Source organism: Strix uralensis, chromosome 28 (assembly GCF_047716275.1).
Source record: "Strix uralensis isolate ZFMK-TIS-50842 chromosome 28, bStrUra1, whole genome shotgun sequence".
In the NCBI taxonomy this organism is placed as follows: Eukaryota; Metazoa; Chordata; class Aves; order Strigiformes; family Strigidae; genus Strix; species Strix uralensis.
Window position 1 is genome coordinate 3,485,152 of NC_133999.1, and position 25,364 is coordinate 3,510,515.

The 25,364-nt window shown below is 38.7% G+C and overlaps 1 protein-coding gene across 3 annotated transcripts; it reads left to right on the plus strand.

Annotated features, from left to right (window-relative positions):
* The first annotated feature begins 219 nt into the window (after nucleotides 1-219).
* On the plus strand, nucleotides 220-14,050 carry CDCA2 (cell division cycle associated 2). Of its 3 annotated transcripts, none has more exons than XM_074852267.1 (15): nucleotides 220-424; nucleotides 1,190-1,782; nucleotides 2,299-2,429; nucleotides 3,041-3,194; nucleotides 4,004-4,206; nucleotides 5,061-5,139; nucleotides 5,951-6,198; nucleotides 6,566-6,653; nucleotides 7,167-7,387; nucleotides 7,816-7,894; nucleotides 8,535-8,584; nucleotides 9,603-9,743; nucleotides 10,320-10,494; nucleotides 11,019-11,233; nucleotides 11,638-14,050. In XM_074852267.1, exons 2-15 carry the CDS (start codon nucleotides 1,251-1,253, stop codon nucleotides 12,481-12,483), a joined length of 3,162 nt encoding a protein of 1,053 aa, XP_074708368.1. In that variant the 5' UTR covers nucleotides 220-424; nucleotides 1,190-1,250; the 3' UTR covers nucleotides 12,484-14,050. The 3 variants fall into 3 exon arrangements, with proteins under 3 accessions (XP_074708368.1, XP_074708370.1, XP_074708369.1); XM_074852269.1 differs by having other exon boundaries at nucleotides 8,538-8,584; XM_074852268.1 differs by having other exon boundaries at nucleotides 3,044-3,194.
* The last annotated feature ends 11,314 nt before the right edge of the window (nucleotides 14,051-25,364 follow it).

Consider the following 25,364-nt stretch of genomic DNA (forward strand, 5'->3'; position numbering starts at 1 on the left):
CCGGCAGCCAATCACGAGAGGAGTAGAGCCCTAAGTTAGCATAAAGCATGATTAAGGGAGAGTCGCCTTTGATTGGAGCATCCTGTCACGTGGGCGCTGCTCGTTAATGGACTTTTTTTTTTTCCAAAAACGGTCCTTCAGCACGTGACCAAAGGTTTGTGATCCCTCCGCGCTCAGGGAGCAAAAGAGTCCCCCCCCGGCCCTGAAGCCCTGCCAGCTCCCGGAGCGTGGAGGGGCGGCCCGGGGCCTGTTCCTGGAGCCGCCTTCCTCCCGTGCACCCTCTTCCTCCCGCGCACCCGCGGCCGTGGTGCCTGGCGGGCGCGAGGGGCGGGCGAGAGGCGCGAGGGCGCGGAGGAGTACGCAGTAGTGCGGCTCGGTTTGAATGTGGGAGGCGGGTGCGGGGTCTGGAGGCGTCTGGGCGGAGGTGAGGGGGGTGCGCGGTGAGGCGGGGTGCGGGCTGTGTGGTGCGGGGATATAAGAGGGGGGGGACGCTGGAAGGGTGTCTGGGGGCGCGCTGCGCTGTGGGGGTCTGGGGGGGCGGGCGCTGAGGGGACTGGGGAGCCCCTGTGTGAGCAGCGGCCGATGTTGGGCCCTGGCCCCTCGCACAGTCGCGTCTCTCGGTTGTATAACCGGGTGGGTGCAGGCATCGCCTTTTAGCGGGCACTTAAAACAGTTAAAAATTAAAAAAACAAAATGTTGCACGCGCGCGGTATGTAACAGCTTAATTCGTGTTCCACAAAATACGGAGAAATACATATACTTGTGGAGCCAAAGTTTCAGACTGACGTTATTGAACTCTACATGCTTAAACCCAAGAAACTAAACGCAAAAAATGTTAGTGTCTTGAATTTTCCAATTAGTATTAAACTGCTAATACTTGTTGCAACACATAGAGCAGAATGATCACAGTGTGATTGTGCTTAACATATTTTATACTAACTTGAAGTTTGATTGAGTGAAAACATAGCCTTGTATTTTCTTGCTGACGAAACACTTCTGCTGCAGGATTATATTGCTGTGCATTTTCCTTTATAGTGCTGGGCTTTTGTGTCCTTTCCAGAAATACAACTTTCCCTTTCCACCGCACCTTGTTCTAGGAAAAACCTAGGTTTGGTAGAAGTTTGAGAATGGTAGCAAACTCTTGCTCTTACCAAATACCTAATAAAATCTCTTTTTCTTTTTTTGATAGGTATCTGTAATTATAGGGGAGCAAAGGCTGACTTAATGTTTCTTAAAATAAATCACTAACAATGCACAAACAATCTAAGAGTATAAACACTCCGCTGGAAGTTAAAGAAAATGAGAGTAGATACACTGAAGAGAAGGAAGAGGCCTCTTTCCTCGATCGGTCAAAAGGCCAGAAGATTTGTATAGTGACCAAATCAAAAGTTATAAAGGCATCCAAGAAGGAGAATTTAAGTGATGGGAACCAGGTGCAGTTGCAAAAACACACCCTGAAGTACTTCAAAGGCCTCAAGAAGGAATCACACCACAACAAGGAGGATGTTGTTAGCTGTCGGTTTACTGAACGCTTTTTTGATACGCTAAAAGGGGATGTGGTTGGTGAACCTACCTGGCCTTTAAACAGTAAGGAAAATTTTTCAAGAAGCAGACCTGTTGCTTTGGGGGATGAATGCTACTTGACACCTAATAGGGACAAAGCAGAAGAAACATCTGATTGTGGAATGTCAGAGAAACAGAGGAAAGAACCTGTCGATTTTGCATCCACAACAATTGCTGAATTTGGGATTACTCAGGAAAGTTTTACTAAACGATCTATAGGTAAGGCTGGAGCGACTAATGGCTGTTGTCCTTCTCAGAGGGCCGTCTGGAGACCAGCTTGTCCAAGCGCTTATCAAAAGCTTCAGTTTAGGTCAGGTTCAGGTTGTCTGGCTGAGTTTGAATATGCCCAAGGATAGAAGTGTGATAGGGTGTTGCTTTAATTCCCTATTTAACTTTTTTCTGTCCAGCTGATTGGGTGTCAGTGAGTTTCCCAAGGGAGTAGCAAGACAAATTCTGCAAGTATTGGCAGACAGTTCCTTAACTATCAATTGAAAAAGTAAAAGAAAGACAGGTCCTCACTTGGTATATAGTTTAGGTAAATATTAACTTGCTTTTAGGAAGTTAGTTTGCTTTTGCTCAGGAAGGTTTCTTGAGCTGAGCAGCTAACTTTGGATGTTTTCATAAATAGCATAAATCACTCTTAAAAAGAAAAAAAAATTCCCATTTTAAAGCTTTCTGTATTCTTACCAAAAAAATTATATTATTTTTTTTCCTCTCTTCCTGTCCCCATTTCAGGGAAGTCTCCAACTTCATTAAAATTTAGACGAAGATCGACAATTGGAGTACGGGGATCACCAGAAAATAACACCCTTATTCAATATCTTGCCCAGCAGAGGAGTGACAGGCAAAAAGAAGCTTTTACACAGGTGAGAGTCTTGCTCAAATACCTAATGTGTCAGTTTAGTTCCTCCCAGGAATCAAATATGCTGGCGGAAAGAGAAGGCAAGTCTCAGGAAGAAGCCACTAGAAGGAATAGCCGTGGCCTTAATGACCTCCCTTGGACACCTTACTTGAGAATAAGGCAATCTTAGAAGTGGTGTTTGTGTAGAGTCTGGAGTCTTTTCTCCATGCTCACATATTTTACCTTTCATTTACCATAACTTTTACTTTCTGCATTTGCTATGCTTGATTTTTTTGTTAATTAAAGTGTTGATAGTTCAAAGTGAAGTAAATACTACCATAAGTGACTTGGTTTTTAATTAGACTTGTTCTTAAGTGAAACTAGCAGAGACTACTCAGAAAACGGATATGGTATAGAGGGACAGATTATGAAAGGCAGTAAAACTTAACAGATTTCTTGATACAGTTCCTTTTTTGCATATTTTTACCATACAACTAAAATTGCAGCCACATTAAATACAAGATTTACTTCTTCTCTGAGTTTGTTTTATGCCAAAGTATAAATACAAAGTAATAAAGCCCATGTCATCCTGGGGCGGGGGGGAAAGAAAGTCTCATGAGGTTAATTTTGTTTTAGCAGGTTAGTCCCTTTAGGCATGAGAACGTCAGGTCGCTGAAGGACAAGATAGATGCCTTCCAAGCATCTTTTAAATCAGTACAAGAAGCCGAAGGGGAATCCGGCTTCTCTGGCCTGTCACGAGTGGATGATGCTTCCCAGGAAGCAGGCTCTTGTAAGTTGGTTGTGTTTCTGGTCAGTGATTTATCTTAAACAGCAGGTCTTCCTTTAGGCCAAAAAGTACAAAATTACAAACGCTTAATATAAGCCAAAAAAATCTTCTTTTATAAGGATTGGCACAGGTGGTTTTTTTGTTTGGTTTGAGGTTTTTTGTTTGTTTAAACCTGTTTTATTTCTTAGTGCATCTTGAATAGCGGTTTCTCTGAATAACCCCTGAAGAAAAATGACTAGTATTTTTCATGACTGTTTTCTTAGTTTTACTTTCTAGACTTATACCCTTTAATTTACTTTTTCACTAAGCATTAGTGCTCTCACACTCCTTCCATGACATTGAGAATGGTTTTTATGACAACTGGTTTTAGCTGTTGTAGCTGTCATCTCATTTGATGGTGATGTGCAGACTTCTGTTTCATAACTTTTAAGTGCAGTAATTTTAGAAGTCACATGGCATTACTGTGGTGTTAACATCCTTATTTCTTAACGAAAATATTAAGTATATTGAAAAGCAGGTCCGGGCAGTCTGTGGTAACCATGAGAAGATGATAGTGTAGAACAAACTACAGTGCTTTACTTCTCTGGTACTGGTGGTCTTAATAACATTTATATGAAAAGAATAACCTGCTTTGTTTTGAAGATTTGGTAATGTTATTTTCAATGCATGTGTTTTCTTTTTCCTGACTAGAAAATTACCTAGCTTTTTGAATCTCACCATCCTTTTGATGAAGAAACACAAAAAGAGCATTCATTGAAAATCTGAAGTTTGTCTTTGTGGTTTGGTTTTTGTTTTGTTTTGAATTCATGCAGCTCAGAACAAAGTACCTTTTACGAAAGAGCGGAACCTGGATCAGTGGAGTGAGAAGTTCATGTCAGACAACAGTGGAGGTGATTTGAAAGAAAATTTAAGACAAAACTTAATCACGAGCAGTAAGTCTGATACCAAGACCTGCACCATCTTGTCTTCATGTCAAGCTGTGACTGTCACTGAACCTGCTGCTGCTGTTTCCAAGGTACTTATATAAGTGCGGGCAAAGCACATGGAGGAAACAAGTTGCACAGCAAATCTGCTTTGTAAGATTTTACATCTTATTGTGGCAAGTCGAAATAAAGTCTGGCCTGGATGCTGATCCATCTGGCCTGATGGTGAATACAGCTTATCTTATTCTATTAATAAAATCTAAATAGGTCTTGATTCTTTTGAATCGGCAGCTGTAACTATATGATATGTCAAATGCACAGATTGGGCAAATACAGCTTTTTCCAGGTGTCAACACCAACTTTATTGATCATCAGGATGACTTCGAATACAATTTTTAATCTTCACTTTACATCTGTTTGGCAGTTATTTGATATTCCATGCAAAAAAAAAAAAAAGGATGTACTTGTACACTGATGGAGAAGTTAATTTGTCTTCTATATAAGTGTCTCTAGTGGTCCTTTTATTAGTGTTGTTTATAAGGAGAGTGGCGATGGGGCCTGTTCTGCTCACTGTCTCTCTGCTGCTCTGGACCTAGCAGCTTCCCAGTGATGAAACAGCTGTGCTAGTGCAACAGTTGTATGGCGGTTAGGAAGAAACTGCCTAAATTGGTGATTAAAATATACAGGTTTTTCATTCCATCTTTTTTTTCATTTCTGATGTCTATAATCCTTTCATAGCCTTGGTGTTTTGGGAAAATAAATTCAACTAAAGTAGCGGATGATTGAGAAAACTCTGCCATCCTTGTCTATGGCATTAAAACCCTCCGTAGTTCATGTTATTTTAAAAGGAAGCATTTGCAAGTATTTTTTTATTTCTTTATCCTATGAGCGTGTATGTAAGTAGATGAGAGAGAGAGATAAATAATCTTCCAACTTTTTCCTCTAGGAATGGGTTTATGAGCAACACAATCCTGTTGGGTCGTTGGAGGCTGTTCTAATTAGAGATATTATAGAAACAGGCCATGGTAAGAGGATTCATCACTATTATAATCTTCATTATATTCTTAATAGAAAGTAAAAATACTTAGACTATATGTAAGGAAATGCTTCACAAGCAGTCATCCCATGTCTGTATCTTGTCTACAATTTATAATACAGTAGAGACCTGATACAATTTTGACATAAAGGCTGATGGGGGAACAAAAAAAGAAGGACTGCAAATAACGATCTATTTAAGTGCTGCTGCAGAGGAGGCTCAAGTCCCAGTTTATGAACTGAATTCAGATCTTGTTCAGTACAGCATTAAACATGTTTTTACTTAAGCACAATTCATAGGAAGGAAATAGCTTTTATGAGAGGAGCTGAAATATTTGGAAGGTGGGGTAGGGCCTCTTGGGTGGTATGCTAGCAGTTTGATTCTGGTAGAAAAAGCGAGCTCAAACTGAGACACAGGCTGGGAATAATTGTTTAGTTTTCTGTAATTTTGCTAGTCAGGCTATTTTTATGGAAAAATATAATTGAGTAGTTCATGCCTGTGAAGGAGAGAGGGATGTTAATGTAGAACCTCTCTGTAAATTAGAATAATTTTTTTTTCCCCAATTTACATAGGTGAGACAGAAGTTTCCTTCATGCAATGCCCCACTTCAAATTTCTGAAAATATGACACGTAAATGTGGCACAATAATAGCAGAAAATTAGAAGATGAAGGGATTTTTTGTGATGTTCATGCACAGAATCTGTGGAGATGTGTACGTTTATAGTTCACGTTGCTAATACTAAAGTCTTCACAATTTTACTTCAGTGTTTAATTGTCATATCTGTCTACTTGCTCTAAAGATTTCAGTTCTGACCACGTCACTAAAGACATTAGAAGTACTGCTATATCAGATCAAAGCAGAAGGAGAGTTAGTTTTGTGGAAGAACTGAGCCTGGATATATTTGATGAAAGCAAGCCACCTGTCACCCCCCCTGTCACGCCACTGCAAACGGGAAATATTTCATTAACTGAACATAGACAGAGCGGCTCCCGTCTGCGATCCGTATTGAAGAAAACGCCAATGAAGCAACTCTCAGATAGCCTGAAGGTTGGTTAACTGACTTCCATGGAGGTGCTGATACTAAGGGAGAACTCCTGCAGTCGTTATTGAACTACCAGAAGTTGAATGGTGGTTAAAGATGCTTTTTGAGTAATGGACATGTATTGAAAAGAGTTTACTGCTGTGAATGGATGTCTGTTTGCTGTTGGGTCATCTTGGAAGCTTTGATGTTATGAGAAGATCTGTGTGTATGTTGCTGAGTTTTATTAATTCAGAAAACAAATAGGTTTTTTTAAAACAGTAGGACTGATTATTAAATGTTGCTTACAGAAAAGGTTGTTTTCACTTTTGATTTGAACAAGGACAATATTTTAATTAAATGGTATTGAATAGATGATTGTATCAAATTTAATAGGAATACTCAGATGATGCAGTTGACAGAGGAGGAGGTGAATCTCGTGCTGTTGCCAATTGTGCAAAAGTCTTTGAAGCATCGCAAACAGGTCAGATTCCCCTTTGTTTTTTAAATTGGCAGAGTATTCTGTGGGTTCATAAGGTTTTGCCTCTTTGGTAAATCTGAAGAATGATGTGCATTAAGCACCACTGAAGTAGCTCATGTGTGGCATCCTACTGAGTGAAGTGGAAAATCACATTGCCAAGAAAATAATGTCTATTAAAAAAAATCCCACATCAGAACTTCAGAAAGCCTCTAATACCAAAATAGAATCCCCTGTTTTTCAAGAAATTTTACACTTGTCAAGTGAAACTTGTGGAACAGATTGTCATTTCTAGTCTTCTGTTTTCTTTCTTCCTTAATTCTTGGGACTGTAATAAAGTTATAGTGCAAATTCAGTTGAATCCACAGGACAGGTAAAGGTGGTATCTTGCTGTTTGGTTGGGGGGTGTGTGTGCTTTTTAAGAGAATGTTAAGGCCTGAAAAAGACCTTGAAAAGTCTCTGCTCTATGAAAGTTCTGTTTTAAGTTCAATATGCAGTCTATGTATTTTATTACAATAGATGGAACTGAAAGATATAGCTCTGAAAAGCCAAAGAAGAAAAAGGTTACTTTTGGAGAAGTTCTAAGCCCAGAAATATTTGATGAAACTTTGCCTGCAAATACCCCATTGCGCAAAGGAGCAACTCCAGTCCGTTCTCCGGGATTACACAGTCATAGCCCTTTTTCAAGGTCAAGTCTCATTGAAGAACCATTGTCCCAGCCAGACTTTGATTGTGATGATGTAAGTTTTTTGTTGTTTAAGCTATAAAACCAGCCTCTTAGTCTCTATGAATGTTCAATTTTTGTCTAATTTTTTCCCCCAGTCTGCTTGGTTTTGAAAAGAAATTGCTCAAACATTAAAATACAGTCTGCTTGAAACTTCAGAATGGCGTTGAGAACTTCTGCTTTATGAATTTTAAGTAGCATTTTGCCCTGTAGAGCTATGTTTAAAGTTGAGTACTGGTAGCACATGAAGTGTTTGTGCCTTGGCTTATTCATATACTTTTGCTCCTGTATTTCTTTTTGCCATATATAGCAAATGAGCTGCTGCATTCTTTAAAGAAAAAAAAGAAAATCGCCTGGCTCTTCCGAACACTAATGGACCAGGTGTTTTTCAGTATATATCTGGTATAGTATATTGCTAAAAAATTTAACTTTCTTTGTTTAAAGGAATGTGTTGAGCCTCTTGAAGAATTAGTAGAGGGTCCTGTTGCTGCAGAAGATCCATTACCTGTTGAAAATGCAGAAGGTAACCCCAGCTTGTATTTTTGTCATTAGATAATTAGATATCTGTATCTGAAAACTGAGAGATGACACAGGGTTTCTTTGTTTCTGTGTCTTTTATACAGTGAATATATTTCAGTTGTGCTAAAATTTAAATGCTCTTGCTTTCTTCTAAAGGTCTCTGCAGTAGCTGCAGTGTTTACCCGTTTAGGTTAGCTGGATGTTATCTGACCGTGTAGTATTTTTCTGTGAAAGTGGCTGCTCTAATTAGACTTACTGCTTTAAGTAATTGGGCTTACTATCTTGATTGTGATACTGTAATTCTGATGTTTTTAAAATAGCAAGCAAGACAACAACCACAAATATTGAAAGGGGTTGTGCATGTGTATTTATCTCTATGAAAGCTGTGTAAGTGCTAAGTATTTTGTTACTAAATTATCACAAATTTTGTGTTCCTGTGTTGTAAAGCAAGCTGTTAAGTTTGTTTTTTTTTCTATCTTGCCATGTTTGATAGTCCTCAAGACTAAGTTATTAGTTACTCAAGACTAAGATGACTAAACACACTGTGCATAATATTAGAAATTATGTGGATAATTTCATCAAAACTTGATTAACTTTTTGTGTTGAAACTGAATCAGTGTTCTTATTTTCTTCATATATAATAGCAGAAACTGACAAATCTGGTATGACAGCAACTCGTTCTAGTAAAAGGAAGGTAAGTTTCTTTAGTGATAATGTTTGATTTTATTTTTTTTTAACTTCTTCAGGCAGAATTTTATCTTTTATACCTCCTGATGCTTATTAGAGTTTTTACAGCCTCAGGTATGAGTATTGTATATATTCAGCTGTATGGAAATATCTCATGTTGGTGCAGGTAATTGTCTTAAGGAAATCTAATTTTTGAGTGAAAGTGATTTTCCAGTTACTAAAAACATTTTTGGTTATAGCCTGATACTTAAATTTACTATTTCTACTGACTTTTCCAGGAAGTTTCCTAAACAGTCTGACAAAACTTTGAAGAGATTTATTCATAAAGTTTCATTCATAGGATCAGGGACTTCACTCATGGGAATCTAAAAACTTATAATCACAGAAAATTGAGGAGAATGGAAACAAAGTTTTCTGTCCGGTTTGGTTTGAAATATCGGAACATGAGATAGAGGCTAATACAGTCAAGTTCATTCTACAAACTGTGATACCTGTTGGTGTCACTGAAAACAGGGTTGTGTTCCCAAGTCCAGTGCTCGCTAACCTTATTGTCTGCTAGCCATAAGGCAGACAGAGCATCACACAAGTGTCTCTTCTGGTTGCTGGAATTTTAAGGTGCAGAGAATTTATTGTACAACAATTTCTATAAGAAGTGCTTTCAGACTTCAGTGTCAGACAGTTCTGGTGTGGTTTATTGGAGGGGGAAGGGGAAAAAAAAAAGGCAATATGAAAAAAGTAACACATCTTCTCTGAAAGAGATAGCTGAAGATGAAAACTTACTATTTTCTCCTTAGAATGTCCTTTTTGTACAAATAGGGCTATATGTATGAAGAGACTAGATCTGTAAATCTTAATTTCCGGTTGTGAGTGTCTAGCTCTTACGGCCTCGTATATGAAATAAAGGAGATTAATTACAGTCTGATTCTTCTGACTGTTGGACTGTGGTGTGTTTTTAAAAAAGGCAAGTGTATGCACATGCACGTATACCTGCACCCCAGCAACTTAAAATTCATGTTCCTCAACAGTGTAGCACCATTTCAGAGGAGACTGATTTTAGCATCTCAAGAACCACAAATACTAAGAATGCCAAAGAGAGTAAAAATCCCAGAAAGAACAGGTTTCAAAGACAAAAGTACGTAACCACATCTGCTGCCAAAAAGACACAAGTAAGTGACAGCCCACTGCAGTTGGTGAGTGCTGCCTTTATTTCTCTATCCAAGTGTCTCTTCTTGTGTGTTTTACATGATTATTTTGATCTTTATTACAAAGATTTTCTGAAGGGTGTTATGTTTCCTGTTGTTGTCAATATTCTCTTCATGCCTATCTTGTTTTCCTACACTTACTGCCACACAGCTCTTTCTTACTGCTTGTTAAGGCTGACTAGCAGGGTTTAAATACTTGTTAGGGCAAAAGGGATACTTCAGGGAGGTAAGGGGGGGGTGTCATTTTTCAGACTTCAGGGACAGAAAATGAGTTCATGGTGATTCTCTTACCAAGTGCATACAGTAGTTAGATTTGGTTAAATGAAACAAAAAATCAGACCTCATGTTTGAGAAGTAGTTCTTCTTTGCTTGGAGTTTTTAGATTAATTTGTAGATGGCAGAACGAGTGGAACTTTCATTTTAAGGAAAATAACTGTTATCCATTAAAATCCAGTAATGCTGTCACTTATTTGTTCGAAAATATTGTACAGGATCGTTATAATTACTTTGTGCTCTATTTGGTCTTCTCCCTCTTTTCAGAAAACAAAGCATACAAGCTATGGGAAAAGAAGAAAGAAAAAAGTAAAAAAATCTTTATATGGGGAAAGAGAGATGGCTTCTAAGAAACCTCTTCTCAGCCCTATCCCTGAAATTCCAGAGACTCTCTCTTCTGCCTCATCTTCAAACTCACCAGACACAGATGCACTTTTTTTGGGTAATGTGGTTTTTAGTTTTGGTTTGCCTTGCTCTTTCTGTTGCTTCTAATTTTTTACTTCAACAGTTACATAAAAAAAAATGTTGATAGACATCTTGAGTTCTGTGCATAGAGAGCCCAGTATACATTTTTTACTTCTAATTGCTTCTGTAATAGGAGAGTCCAGAGGATCTAATAGATTAATAATCTGCAACTGGATAAATGTAACTCCTGTTGGACTCCACTGTAAAAAAAACCAACCAACCAAATAAAAAAACCCCCAAAAAACCCCCCAATAAAACAAACCTCTCTGTACTTTGACTGGATACTGGTATTTTCATAGTCTTTAAAACTGGTAAATTGGGCATGAATAGTGATGTGCAGTAGCTTTCTGGGCTTTTTTACACTAGTTGTCTGGAATGATTCTTTAGAAGGTTACTTTTATGTGAGTAAAATACTAGAAAGCCTTTGTTGTAATATTGAAAAAAAGATTTTTTGTCCATTCACAAGTAGAGTCAAGTAACCACATGTTTATTGTAATTCAGAGGACATAATTTTAGATGATACCAGATCTGGGAATGCTCACAAGGATGTTCAAGAGAAGGCAGTAGCTGAAGGAATGAGAGGGAAGGCCATCTGTGCAGTTCGTGTGTGTTTGAGCTCTGAGGACCTGGACCTCGTGGAGGCCAGTGGCTCTGGTAGCTCAGTGTTTCAGGTGCCAGAAATGGACTTCGGGTCACCATCGGACATCGATCATGAGGTAACCAATACACTTAAGGATACTGCTAGAAAATAAGTCAGAATTGTGCTTGATGTTGTTGGATCAGAAAAGTGATGTTTTAGGAGAAGGAAAAAAACTTAGGAGTGATTAAACATTGGGACAGGCTGCCTGGAGAGGTCATGGAGTCTCCGTCCTTGGACGGGGGTATTCAGAACTCAACTGAACAAGGCCTCGAGCAACACAAGCATGGGCCCACACTGGAGCAGATTCCAGCATGCAGAATTCTATGTGTGTGTTGGTTGGGGTTTTTTTGAGAATGACTAGACTTGGTGAGGAAAACAGTAGCAGTTGTTTAGTTGTCAGCTGTTTGAAACCAGTTTTTTTGTGTTCTACCTTTTGCCCGTATTTAAAAAAAAAAATTATTTTTTTTTTTTCCCCCCCAGTTTTCAAACATTATGCCAGATGCAAAGTGTGGTTTTGATACATCTGGCTATTTCCAACAAGGTAAAGAGACTGCATGTGTAAAAGAGGCAAAAGAAAGTGGTTCTTTGATAGAAAATGACAAATTACAAGGAAATTTCCTAAATAAGACAGAGCAGCTGAGCGGGCTAGAATTTCTGGAACAACGGGACACTCGTGTACATGAGGGTGCCCAAGGAACTCAGTGTCCACAAAAAGATTCTATAAGAAGTAGTCCACCAAGAAGAAGAAGAAGACGAAGAAGTAGTGCCATCTATTTTCCTCCTGTTGAAACATTGGAAATAACTGGAAACGATCTTCCAGTTTCTTCTTTTAATGTGGAAGAAGTCTTATCTGTTCCTCAGCTAAAAAACAACTCCTTTGAGCCTTTTAGAAGAAAGAGCAGTAACAGTGGTGAAAGAAGAGTGAGGCGCAGCATGAGATTAAATAAAGATGCAGAAATGGAAGGACTTGCATGGATTCAAGTACCCGATGAGATTCAGAACCCTCCCCTGCTAGCTTCTGCTTGCAAAATGAGGAGAAGAACCACATCCATCCTTACAGAATCTGAGAATATTCACCATAGAGAACAAAATCTCATCCCGTTCTCAGCACCGGGGAAGGAGAACAATGACTCTGTTAATCTTGCTGATGGTCCTTGCAAAAGATGGAGGAGGAGGAGAAGCATGTGTGTATCCACACCTCAAGAAACAAGAACTTGGTCTCAAACCCAGAGGAGCATAACAAATTCTGTATATGGGAAGGACAGAAGTAACAAAAAACACTATGAAGAAGTAGAAATACCTCTTGAAAATAACTCTAACATTTAGTGAGGTTTCAGCTACCTCTGATTTTCTAAAGTGAAGGTCAGTATTAGATTCTTATGTTCTGTTTCTTAAGTGCTGTGTTCTTCTCTCTTCCACTTCTATTTCCTTACTTAATATTTCCCTATTCATTTTTGGGATAACTTAGAACTGATTTTCCTTATCTTGATGCCTAAAATGCTTGAAGATCAGAACCGTGTGGAAGACCTAGCTTGGCTCAGAGCATTGCTGTGGTAGACAGTCATGGCAGGTAATCAAGAGGATAAAAAGTCTTTCTCCCATCATGAACTGACTTTGACATCACCTCTTTATTGTAGTCTACATTCTGGCTTACATGTTTTCATACTTTAGTGCTGTCTACAGAGCAATAGCAATTAAACTCTGCTAGTGTTATAAAAACCTCAACAAATGACTGATTTGTCTCTGTGCCACCAAGTTCAGTCATTTCAAGAAGGCAAAGACTGATCTTTCTCAGCTGGCAGGATTGCTCATAGGGGCTAGTGAATTCTGTTGCAAGACAATATAAAAAATTTAAATAACGCTTATGCATGAATTTGTATGCATGCTATCACAGTCTGGGATTTTCTTGTGTCTAGATAAGTGTTTACAGTTGTAGCTGCGCAGTAGTGTGGGATTTTTGCCCTTGAAACTTAGTCATGATTGTTAGACAGGATGTGTTTAGTGAACCATCTTGCTACACTTGCTCTGCTCTCAAACGCACAAGCAATATATGAAGTTGCTGAATGGAGACGTGTCAGTAAACGTGTGACTTTCAGCTGTTTTAAATAAAGAGGAACAAATTTGATAGTTCAAAAATACGGTCTGTGGTGACAAGTTACTTTTTAGACGACTGGGAGTTGATACTAATCCATATTTTGCTGATAGGGCTCTTTCTATTTTTTGAAAGAATAGCATTCCAGCTTAAGATTTTGTTACATTTTTGAAGTTTAATTGAAGTAGATAAAACATGAATTTGTCTTTAGTAGTTAAACCATGATGTTGTGAAGTATGCCCTTTCAGCTACAATTGCTTCAAGTGTTGATGTTTCCTGTGTGCTTGATCATTCCTTATAAATTGCTTTTGAAATCTGCATGAATTTTCTTCCAGATTTCAAAAATATCCTCAAAACCCCCTTGAGATTCTCTGCAAATAAGAAAGAAATCACTTCTGGCTTGAAGGGGAGGAGTAGAAGGCAGGGAAGCAGTTACCATCTTCTGAAAAGACTTTGCTTTACTTTCTGGGCACGAGCAGGGGTAGAGTTCCTATAAATAAGTAAGACTGAATTTTGCGTTAGAAAGAGTTAATGAATTCTGCTTCTTGGTCGTGTTTTTTTTTTTTTTTTTAAAAAAAGGCTTTTAAATCTTTATTGTATATAACATGAATTTTAAAAAATTAAATTGGCTAAGGAAAGCAAAACATTCATCATACAATAAAGCTGTACTTCATTTCTGGACACTTCCAGACTTTGGTGTACGTGTACTAAATACAGTACATATTATTCAGTAGTTGACCTGTCATCTTACTGTTTTCGTTTTTCTAGTTTGAACAATGTAATAAAAAGTGATGACTGTAGGTGGTCTCCTTAAACATTCGCTGTTGCTTTCATTTTTCATACTGTTCTGTTTCAGCCCTAGTGAAATACCTGTGCCAGCTTGAAGAAAATAGCTTTCTGTTGAAAATGATCTCTTCTGTGACCTTGTTTTTAACATTATTGATGTGGAATAAAACACTTTATGTACTTGGCTGCTTTTATAAAGCTTAAAAGCAAACAGAACAGTTTCATTTTTATGCACGTTTTGCTTTTCTCTACAGACATCATCAGTTTTTCCTAAGAACTCCTACGGCAACTTGAAAGAAACTTCACTACTTAAATGCTGTTCATCTTATGCTCCTTTAGAAACATTACTGAAGTTATCAAAACAGTTTCCTTGCTGTTTTATTTTGGGGTTTGCTTTTGTGTCGCAATGAAAATTTTAGGTTTGGAAACAGAATGGTAAGTTACTCGAGTTGAATCTTGTGGCAGCAGTATGTTGGTTTACCAGGAGAGGGCAGTCTGACATGAGGTTTTATGGTTGTAACTGAATTGGAAAATAATACCATAGTGTACAAAATCTTTGAAGAGATACCAGCTAAGATTAAAATCTAAAGCTCCTTGACATTAAAATTAATAATAGGTGCTACTTCTAACATTAAAAAAAAAAAAAAAAGCTGAACTACACACTGGAATTAGTCTGAAAAAGTGAAATGCTTCTGCGCTGTATTCAGATACGACTCTCTCTATGGAAATCACTTTGCAGTCTTAAACACAGTGGAGCCCTACAGTTGCAGCTGAGATGTTAGGGTTTACCTAACAGCTTTTAGATACCAAATCTAGCAGTGAGTGAAACCTTTAGAGACTGTGGGTGTCGGATACTGAATACTAGACTTGAATAGTCAGGTCAAGTAAAGAGTTGTCCTGGAGGAAGAGGCAATAAACTGCATCTGATACTAGAGGGCTTAATCTAAAATACTGCCTGGAACGTGCTCTTTGTGGTGTTGCTGTCCTGTGCATCAGTCACAGCAGCACTAGAAGAGAATTCTCCCTTGAGGTTTCTTGAGTGGATAGGCTAAGTGCACTTTAGATGTGAAGTGAAGTGTAAGTAAAGTCAGAAATAGAAGAGCAAGGGTAGGGAGAAAAAACAAAGCTTGTATTTTCCTCCTGGCACAGCTTGCTTGAAAAGGATTGTTAGGAATTATGTGTAGATGCTTGACTGCATGAGGTGAGGTTGGAACCTACAGAGAAATAAAGAGGTTGCAGTTAACAGCACTTAATCTGGAGAGGACTTGAGACAAGTCTTCAATTATGCAGAAGGCTGTTGTAATGGGGGGGGGTGTGTGTGTAATAATCTGTTTTCCATATCTGTACTGAATGGGGCAAGAAATAATGTGTTTAAATTAGAGAAAAAAAAAGCCTCTGTTAAACATTAAGAAAAAGTTCCAGCAGCAGAGATAGTTGAGCATGGGGATACATTGCCTTGGGAAGTTGTGGAATCTCCATCACTGGAGGCTTTTAAGAACAGATTAAACAAATATCTGTCAGGAATGACATATGATCCTTCCTAGGGGTAAGGATAGGGCCTGGATGGCCTCTTGAGGACTCTTCTGGCTGTGTTTTCTGATTGCTAGAGATTAGGGTTGCAAGAGGTGATTTGGGACTTGCCTAATAGTTAAGACCTGAGATAGAATCTGTCGTGGAATAGGGAGCTGGAGAATTGCTGACACCGGGGGCTGCTGAGCATGGGAAGGAACTGGGGAATTTGGGAGAGCGCTCCTCATGCAAGGCTGGCAGAATGGTCGTGGTACTTCAGACATTCAGATCTCGTGTGACTCGCTGCGTCTCCTCAGAAGAGTATCTCTCTGGACTCCTGAAATAGTGTAACCTACAGCTTGGTGGCTGTGCTGATACAGAGGAAGAGTGAACAATCAGGTTCCATTTTCAGATTTGCTTTTCTAAAATTGAGTTAACATTAACCTTTGAATGACCAGTGACTTCACTATCCCTATTCAATCAACAGAAGAACTTTCCAAAGTCATCTTTTGTCTTCGTTACCACGTTGGGGTGTAGGAATTAAAATAAAGGTATATTGTGTGTGAGTGCAGAAAGATATTTTGAGTTTGTGCTTCTAGTTTTCAGCTGTTAATTGCAGCACTGTCTGAAGTAGATTTTAGTGGTGTTCTGTCATATTAGGTTGGCTTAGTCACTGTAATACAACCTGCAGTTTTATTTCCAGCAAAGTTATCAGACAAAAGAACGCACAAAGTCAACGGTGTAAAACTGAGTCGTGGTGTTTGATCAGTGAAGCATCGCTGCGCAGTATGTCAGACTGGGGAGCCGGCTGATGCAGGCCCCCAGGGTGAAGGCTGGCCTTTGTAGCCTTCAATTTAAGTCACTGTTTTGACTTTTTTTTTTTTTCTTTTGTGCAGTACTTGAGCTCCATGTAAGTCTGTGCACTATAGTGGCATCTAAATAAATCTGGTGTTGGCCAGTCTCTTTCACCTCTCATTTACTCTTCCTGCTCTTCTAAAGGGATGCTTTTTCTCTCTAGAGGATTGTTATAAAGATTACTTTGTCTTTAAAAGTACTTCACTACCATTAAGCACTGCATTGTATAGACTTTCAGTGGCTTCAAGTATGGTAATAGCTAGTACTAAGTGTATATTGCCGAATAATTGCATTTAACAGATTGCCATGTAATTATCGTGCTCTGACTGACATAGAGGACGAGTGGTGGGTTCTACAAAGACTGATTATTTTGCCACTTTGTAATTATGGTGTCATTAATAAGTAAGAGTAATTACATATCACTTTTCTTGCGCTATCCTATGAAGTGCCCTCTTGATGCATTTTCAGTTAGCTGAATATCTGACAACTAGCAGTAAGGAGTATTTCACAGTTGGAATGGTCTTCACTTAAATTTGCTTAATGTTAGTGAGCTGAAGATACAATGAACAACAATACTTAGACTTGAATTCTTCAGTTTTAAAGTGAAACTGTTAGTGGTTTCCAGGAGTTATTTTATGCCAATATTTTGCCATAATTAAGATGCACATAAGTTACAGAAGTGGAAATGATATGACCAAGTTTTCTCACGTGTGAGTTAACGGAAGTAAAAGAGTTTTCTCAGCCTGGCACTCATGGTAAGCAGGGGAAAGAAAATAACAAGAATTGTACGTGCTGCTTTTTTTTTTTTTTTTTACTTTAAAATAATCCATTGTAAGTAAAGTTCATCTGGTCTTCAGCTTATTTTTCTCTACTTGCTTTTGACTAATTGGGCAATAGAAGGAGATACTGAAACGCTGAAGTCACCACTGTATGTTCATCTGCTCTAGTTGCTGTTTAGAAATGCTCTAAAACGTTTGTGCTCTGCTCTTCCTCCTTCTCACTCTGAATCCTCTAGCACTCTTATAGTTCACTTAGACCTGGAAGGACTTTAGTGATGAACTGGTCTATGCACAAGGAAGCAAACAGAAAAGCATTGTTAGATCTGTGTACATGGAAATGGAGAGAGGGAAGGAAAAAAAAAAAAGCCATTGAAGTATGCCAAGTATAGCTTAAACACACAGGAACAGGAGTGAGCAGTGAAAGAAATTTCGTTTTCAAGCTGCTAACAGGTAGGTAAGCCATGGAAATAAATCTAAAAACAAACTGTAAAGTGTAGTTGGGTATTCCTTCAAATTGCACTGTTTTAAAATTAGGAGGTAAACAGTGCAAACCAAAATGTTTTAACTTGAAATAAGGTAAGGTCTCATTTCACCATGTCCCAGTGGAAAAGATGAAGTTGTGCCTGTGACTTATAGACAAGAAGGCTAATGTATTAGTTTTGTAATTAAGTCCTGTAAATTGTGCATAACAGAGCAATTAGCTACTTTAACCAAGCTTTGGAGGGGGAAGAAGAAAAACCTGTGTGCACTGGGAATGAGGGCATGGAACATATTCCCTAACTCAAACCTGAAAAACCTGGTGTTAGTCTTGGGTTATTTCCAGTGACCCCTTGACTCCCATCTTCCTGCCCCCTGCACAGATTTGGAACTGGTCAGCCATTTTTGTTTTTGGAAGGCAGAGGAGACAGATATAATGAATGGCTTTTATTGTGCAATATTTCAAAACCTTTTTGACTGCATTCGGATGGGATGGAAAATGTTCTACCCTGCGCTGCAGCCAAAATAAATAAAACATATTCCCTAAACCTGGATGTGTGTTTCACTCAAACTGGCAGTAGTTAGAGCTCTACTCTTAAACAAGAATTTAGTTTGACAATTTTTAGGCCTTGTTCAGCTGAATATAACAGCCAAAGAAAATACTTGGAAAAAAATTAAATAATACACATATTTACAGCTTGCAGGTGGCATTAATTTTTGTGGTTCATAGCATTTAGTTTTAAGAATCGCTGTTAGTTGGGCAGTATTGTAGATTTTTAAAGAATATTCTTAATTGTCTTTTTTTTTTGATTGGGTTTTTTTTATGAGAATAATCATTCTGAAGGAAAATACATTTTATGTAGCTCCCTGATGGGTGATAAATAGTTGTGATTCAAGGCTTTAAAAGTTTAGGGTCTACCAAGAAACTGAAAATTCTACAAACACAAGACCCAGCAAACTAGCAGTAAAACCTCTTGATAGAAGCCTGCTATGGACTGGCTTCCAACTCCACTAAAGTTTAGTTTAAATACCCTCTTTATGGCGCAGGCTTACTGCTGGTTTTTAGCATTGCCAGTCAGTTCAGTGAAGACCTTGCACTGTGTAACCGAGATATTTCATGTTGTGCAACATGTTTTATAGTCTGAACAACCATATTTATTAATAATAGTAATTTTTCATTTAGTCATTTATGCCCAGAGACCTCCAAGTATTGTAACAATGAGGGACTAAAACTAAATTATCAAAATACACCATGCCTGAACAACCCCCACTCTGCAAACAAGTCTCTTATTCCTCACAATCCCACCCTACAAGCAAAAATCCCTTTGAACAAATAAAATGCAAAACTCTTAATGTTTTTTAAGCAGGTAAATGAGCCTCATTTTTTAAATCATTAAAGATTACAAACAAGGTATCTCAAGGTCTGAAGAGAAGCAGCAAGAACAAATAGTGATCGATCCTTGAAAGCCCTCATGTTGTAGTAAACTAAACAAGCCCTATAGGAATCAGAAGATTGGGCTTTTTGTTCCCTTTGTGGTCTGGGTTTGGTTTTGTGCTGTTCTTGAATTAAGTTGTTACTCAGTTTCCTTGCTCTTTGTCTTTCCTTTATTTGCCAGCACTTGTAACATCAGGGTGAAAAATATGGATCTAATATCACCATCCATTAAATCAACTGAGTTATACTGAAGATACTTTTGAAGCCATGCTTCAGTCTGTCATAAATAACCTGCCTGTGTCCTACAAATGTTTGGACAAACAAATGCACTTAGTCCCATGTTCAGAAGGTCAGTAACGCTGAGTTTTGGTAGTAAATAATATTCACTAATGCAAATCTCTTAAAGTTATAAGGGAATTCATGTTTGAACTGTGACTTGGATATGTTGAGTATCCTCGTGTGTGCTATTGAGGAAAAAGTAATTGTGTGGGTACAAATACTAATGATGAATAAAAAGGTCATTTTACTCCCAAGAAAAAAATCGTAAGTACCCACGGTGTGTTTCGCACAGAAAGCTCTGTAAGGTTTATATAAGGAGTAGGTAATGTACATGTAGCTTATCTTAATGCTAAGCATTATACAATACAAGCTATGGAATATAAGCCTCAAATGTTCACCTTACATTTGTCTTTTGCATCTCTCCCACTGCTTGCTTCTCGCTGTAGATAGGTCTGTTGTACCTTGCCCAGTTTTTCTGCTTCCCTGTGCTCCACCGCTTTGGGTTTGGAGTTTGCTGCCTTCTGCTCTGCCTCGCTCACCTTCTGTCTTCCCAATGCTCCCTCGTCTTGCTTAATACACCGATATCTGGCTCTTGCCAGTCACAAAAATGACAAGTTGGTTCACAGAGTGATGATCCAAAAAGGGAAGCAAAGCTGTTGGTAGCACAGAGAATGTATGCACACACAAGATATTGCGAGTTAAGCAAATTAAAGCATCGCTGCCAGGAACTTTTCCTAATGCTTGGCACAGTGCCTCTTAATAGAGCCACAAAAAGCCTTAGTCGCAGCCAGATCTGTGGTGTTAAGTGCTTTGGAACTGCACCTTTGTATAAGAGCTATAGAAAATGATAAGGCTATAGGCAGAATTAAATATGTGGTTTCATACTGACACACAGAATAGCCAAAGCCTTAAATTGTTCCTCTTTTATTAGCAAAGAAAATCTCTGCTTCTGAAAATTTCTTTTTTCTCATTCCACTAAGGATCAGCAAAGGCTAGGGACTTGGGGTGGTAGTTGAGGAGAAGTCTTAAACTAAATCCTAAAACTTTCCATTTCCATATTTTTAGCCTGTCTTCTGCTTTCAGTATTGAATGCAGCGCAATGCAGCGTATGACCGTGCCAAAAGCTGTTTAAACAATATTAAGATGTTTTCTTCAAACTTCTCCCTAGGAAGATACTCTTTTTCGAGAGGAATGTTTTCCCTGGAGCATTACATCATGAATTGGTTCAGTTCTTGGAGTAAGAAATTGGACCAAATGGTGGAGAAGGTCTCCAGGGGAAACATACTTATGCTGTTAAGTATTCCCACCAGAAAGCTTAGAAACCGCTTACATATTACCATTCTGTCCACATTTAGCCTTTCACCTTACTGCAGCTGAACAGAGGGAAGGGGGGGTGGTTAGACTTTTTTAAGGAAACTTGAACCTTCTTTGTTTTTGTCATTACATTTTTCCCTGCTCTTATTGTATCTTGTGAACTGAACTCTGGTAATGGAATGTCTCATTTTTGACAGTAATGCTGCATAAAGATGCATTTGTTTTGTATGCAAACTGATAATGAAATCTTAATTATGAAAGCTCCCTTGGAAACTCTGAATTTAGGGGTTTTTTTGAGGATTAAAATGAGAGGAACCTCTGAGAAGACCAGAGGATGGAGGGATTTGGGTGGATTAATGGGACAGCAGCCATATGAACAATGTCTGAGCTGTAACAGTGTTGTGTTTCCTCTTGTGTATGGACTGGTTCCCCATCAAAGATGGAGGCACCTGATATGGTTTCCTATATCGAATGAAAATCTCAGAACAAGGAGAAATACTCCTTTAAATTTAGTAGTGCTGATCAACAGATTTTTTTTTTTTTTTTCAATATGGTGGTGCTACTCTGTAGGTTATTCTTTGAAAGCTGATAAGCTTGCAATTTCACAAAGGTCTGCATTTTGCTTAGTAGACAGTTAAGGCCCTAAAAGCATATTCCAGGTGCAAGTTGAATTTGGAAAGTTTTGAATTGTTCATCTTGAGTTCACACAATTACCTTGCAGGATATAAAACAAAAATACATACAGGTGTAATAAAACTGAGAAGAATAACTTCCTGGATAAATATGTCCCAGGGCAGGACACTTAGTGGTTCATGAGTGGCTTGAATTGGGCCATAGAGCGGAATTAGAACGGACCCTCCTGTGATATGTCTGAGTCATGTTCCTATTGGTGTTTTGGCCAAACCATGTTCTACTGCCCCATGTTTGTTTGTTTGGGCAAAGAGAGGATTTTTGTATCCCAAATCTTGTTTTCACCTTCAATCACTCCTTAGAAAAACAAAAACAAGCAAAAGCTTAATTGTTGGGGTTTTTTTCTCACTCAAAGGGTATGATAATCTACAGTCATAAAAGGCTGAAGATAAGGTCAAGCCCTACAGATGCTTTCTCTATTCCTAATCGATACCTAATCTTTCTAAAAAGTGTTGTGGTTTTTTTTTAAAGAAAAAAAATCACAGGCAGACTTTAACTGTTCATAACAAGAAGGGCCATTAAGCTGGTCCAGCTGCTGAGGGACTGGCACTAAAATTGGTGACTGGAAATTGGCACAGGATTGTAAAAGACTTCTGCCAAAACATATTTAAACTATGTAATCATATTAAATACACACTAATTACACTGTGCATATTATTGCTATATTCAGGTTATGAAATCATTCAATAGCGAAGTATATAGTAGATAATGCAAGGTTGTAAGAAGGGAGAGACTGTTCTGAAGCCCACGACGGTCGGTGGGAATGCTCCTGTTGGGCTCTAGGTGGGAGCAGGCGAGTGGTGCTGTGTCGTTGCAGCAGCAGAAAAAGGCACGACGGTAAGATCGGCGCGTGGGCCTCTTGTCCAGAACCCTGAGGCTACCAGCTATTTAGATGTTTCATTTCTGCCATAGAACAAATGCAGCAAAGTCACAAATGGTGCAGACTTCTGACAGTGGCAATTCCCAGAGCTTCCGGAGCCTCTGAGGCAGCAGATGGGCTGTTTGCTCTGCAGTACTGATGCCACTCCAGAGAAGTGACAAGTCACGTTCCCTACTGTTGGTGCTTCTCTGGAAATAAAGCTCAGTCATCTGCACGGCATAACGAGCTCGGAGGCTGGACCAGAACTTCTGCTGGAGTTCCCTGTGTATGCTCCATGCAAAACAGTAGTCCTGCAAATGTTTCCACCTGGAAATCACCTTGGTTTGGAGAATTTGTGTTCTTAGGAGTTTGAGAGAAATTATGAAGTTTAGATTCTACTGACACTTTTAATTCACAAACTCATTCCAATTCAAAAATTGTCATTTGCAGCAGACCTTTTTTTTTTTTTTCCCCCACATCTCCCAGAACATGTGGCTCAGAATACACTCTGCTTAAAAATTCTGAACTCTTATGAATATGTAGTGGAATGGCCACTTAATCTTCCTGCTGCTGTTAACAAAATGTAAAAAGATATATTTACTTTTGCTTCCTTTCTCAGCCATTTTTTCACTGCAGAACAAACTTTTAAAAACTGATTACACCAGATGATTTAGCGGTATGGCCAAATAGTCCCTGCTTGATTAAGATGGATGGTAGCTGTATTTGGAGCAGTAGTAATTAAGACTCCCATGGCAAGCAAGGAAAAATAACAAATTAGTCTAATAAGAGCTTATGGGGAAACTTAAAATGGAAAGTGTTCTTAAAATCCAAAATTCCATAATACTAGTAAAATCTTAGTTTAGTAAAGCTCACAGAGTAATTAAAATCAAATTTTTAAATTGTATGTTTTTACATTTTGATGTTTATAACTTTTAAAAGCTACTAAAAATGTAGCAGAAGCTTAAGACCTGAATTTTTCAACACAGACACTTTCAGTTAAATCACAAGGTTTCTTTAAAATGAGAGGAAATATGTTTGTACTCTAATAGTCTTTTTATCTGATACATGCAGATGACAAAATGCCTTTCTATCACAAGAATATTTCATTTCTAGATTGCATTTTCTGTCTTGGTCAGGAATAGCTTCTCAAAACACATGAAAATAAAGACTGCATGGGCTAATAAACATGACAGGGACTCCTAGTCCTGAGCTTGTTTTGCTCTTGACATTCTAGAGCTCTCTTGATATTGCACAAGTCCTTTCACAGTTTGGTGCCTCAGTTTCTACACGTGTAAAATGAGATATCCACCCCTTGAAGGCAGTGGAAAGTATATTTACAGTGTGCAAACCCTTTGACACAATCACGGCGCTATTACTGGTTTTAACTATTTCTGTACCAGTCTGGGTACAGAGGTGAAGCATTTAATGTCTGATGGTCAACAGCGTTAATGTTATTGCTGTTCAGGTGCGACTGACAGAAAAAGCCCAAATGATTTAAGGGTGGTACTACCTCTAGAAGAGAGGGGGCTTGTTCAGCTTTTTAAAGTCCTTAAGATAACGTCTTTTATATCTATGATTGATTTATTTGATATTTATGCAGTTGGCAGTGGGATTTGAAATATAACATAAGCACTTCCTGAGATGTCAGTACTCCGATGTTAGTGGTCTGAACAAGGATGTAATTCATATCTGCAGGTGCTTACTCTGGTATCAAACACTTCAATAACATCATGCTTGTGGAATCCGGCACTCCCCAGTGTCCCATTTGTATCCTGATATGCCCACGTCTTTCCTATGTGTGTTTTTCTTTCTTAAGGAGCTCTCATTTCCTTCAATAGGATATGTTTTATTTCATCCTTTTTCCTGCATTTACTCATATTAATGTCACCGCATTCACTGGTAATAGCTCGGCTTGGAAATAACCCGTATATCCCTGAAAACACTGGGCCTGAAATTCAATGCCTGGGATACTTTATTAAGAAAGAATAGATGTTTAAGTGAGGGGAGATAATCATTTTTTGGACTCTTAATTTGATCTAACCCGTTTAAAGGTGCATCAGGCATGCTTAAGCACAGCCTGATGGCCCTCTGCATTGTTTTGCCAGGCGCAGTGATTGAGTCCTGGGATGAAAGTGTTCTGGGTCTTTTCTGCTAAATGGCCATAAAATTTGAAACTGCGTGCTGCCAGATAGAGGAACTTACTCCTTTCTAAGCTAAAGAGAGTGTAGACACCTTTAGGCTCCTTTTACGAGAATTTCTTCATAATGAAGAGGACAGAGGTCAGGTGATGGGCTCTCGCTCGTGAGCGAGTTCTGGGAGAGGACTCGGTCATGGTGGTTAGAGCACCTGACACTCCTGGGACTGTATTTTCAGCTACACAGCTGATAGGGAGTTTTTCTTGCACTTTTTGTGCCATGAAACAGTATCTTTTTGTAATTCCTTTCCTTTGTCTCTTTCTCCCATTCCACTCCGTTTATGAAAAGCATGAGCTTAGTTTACAACCTCTTCAAGTGATAGCAGCCTCTTCACTTGATTTGTAAAGCACCTTTGCACCTTTTGTGTTGTGAAAGAAGTGCTAGTTAGCACTTCTCTGAAACTGCATTCTCCCTTTTCCAGTTGTTTCATAGACATGAGTCTTAATAAGCCTCCTGTAGACAAGGGAAAAAGTATCTGACGTGGAAGGACTTGAGGCTTACAGAGGTTACAGAGTTGATTACCAAACAGGACAGTGGCAGGAGCGATCCCATCTCAGAAGCTCCAAAATGCCACAGCAAGTTTTAGTTAGGAAGCCACTTTGGAGAAGCATTTTGATTAAATATACTAGAGTGTTCAGTGCATGAAATCTTTTTATTTCCTGTCATTATCTTGGTACAATCACAAGTGCCTTTTTTATTATTTTTATGGATGTGCTCATCAGCTGTAGCTTTTCCCATCCCTGGGGGAATTTCCCTGCCCTGAAAAGCTGAACTTCACAATATCTAGTAGAAACTAAATTTTTTTCCCAGCTGGTAAGTAGCGCAGCACCGGAGTCTCTAGTTAACAGTACTCTACTTGGGGAAATTTTACAAGCCGTAATCTGTTTGAACAACTCACTTGGGTGAGCTAGTGCTTCACTCTAAACTCTCATAGGTG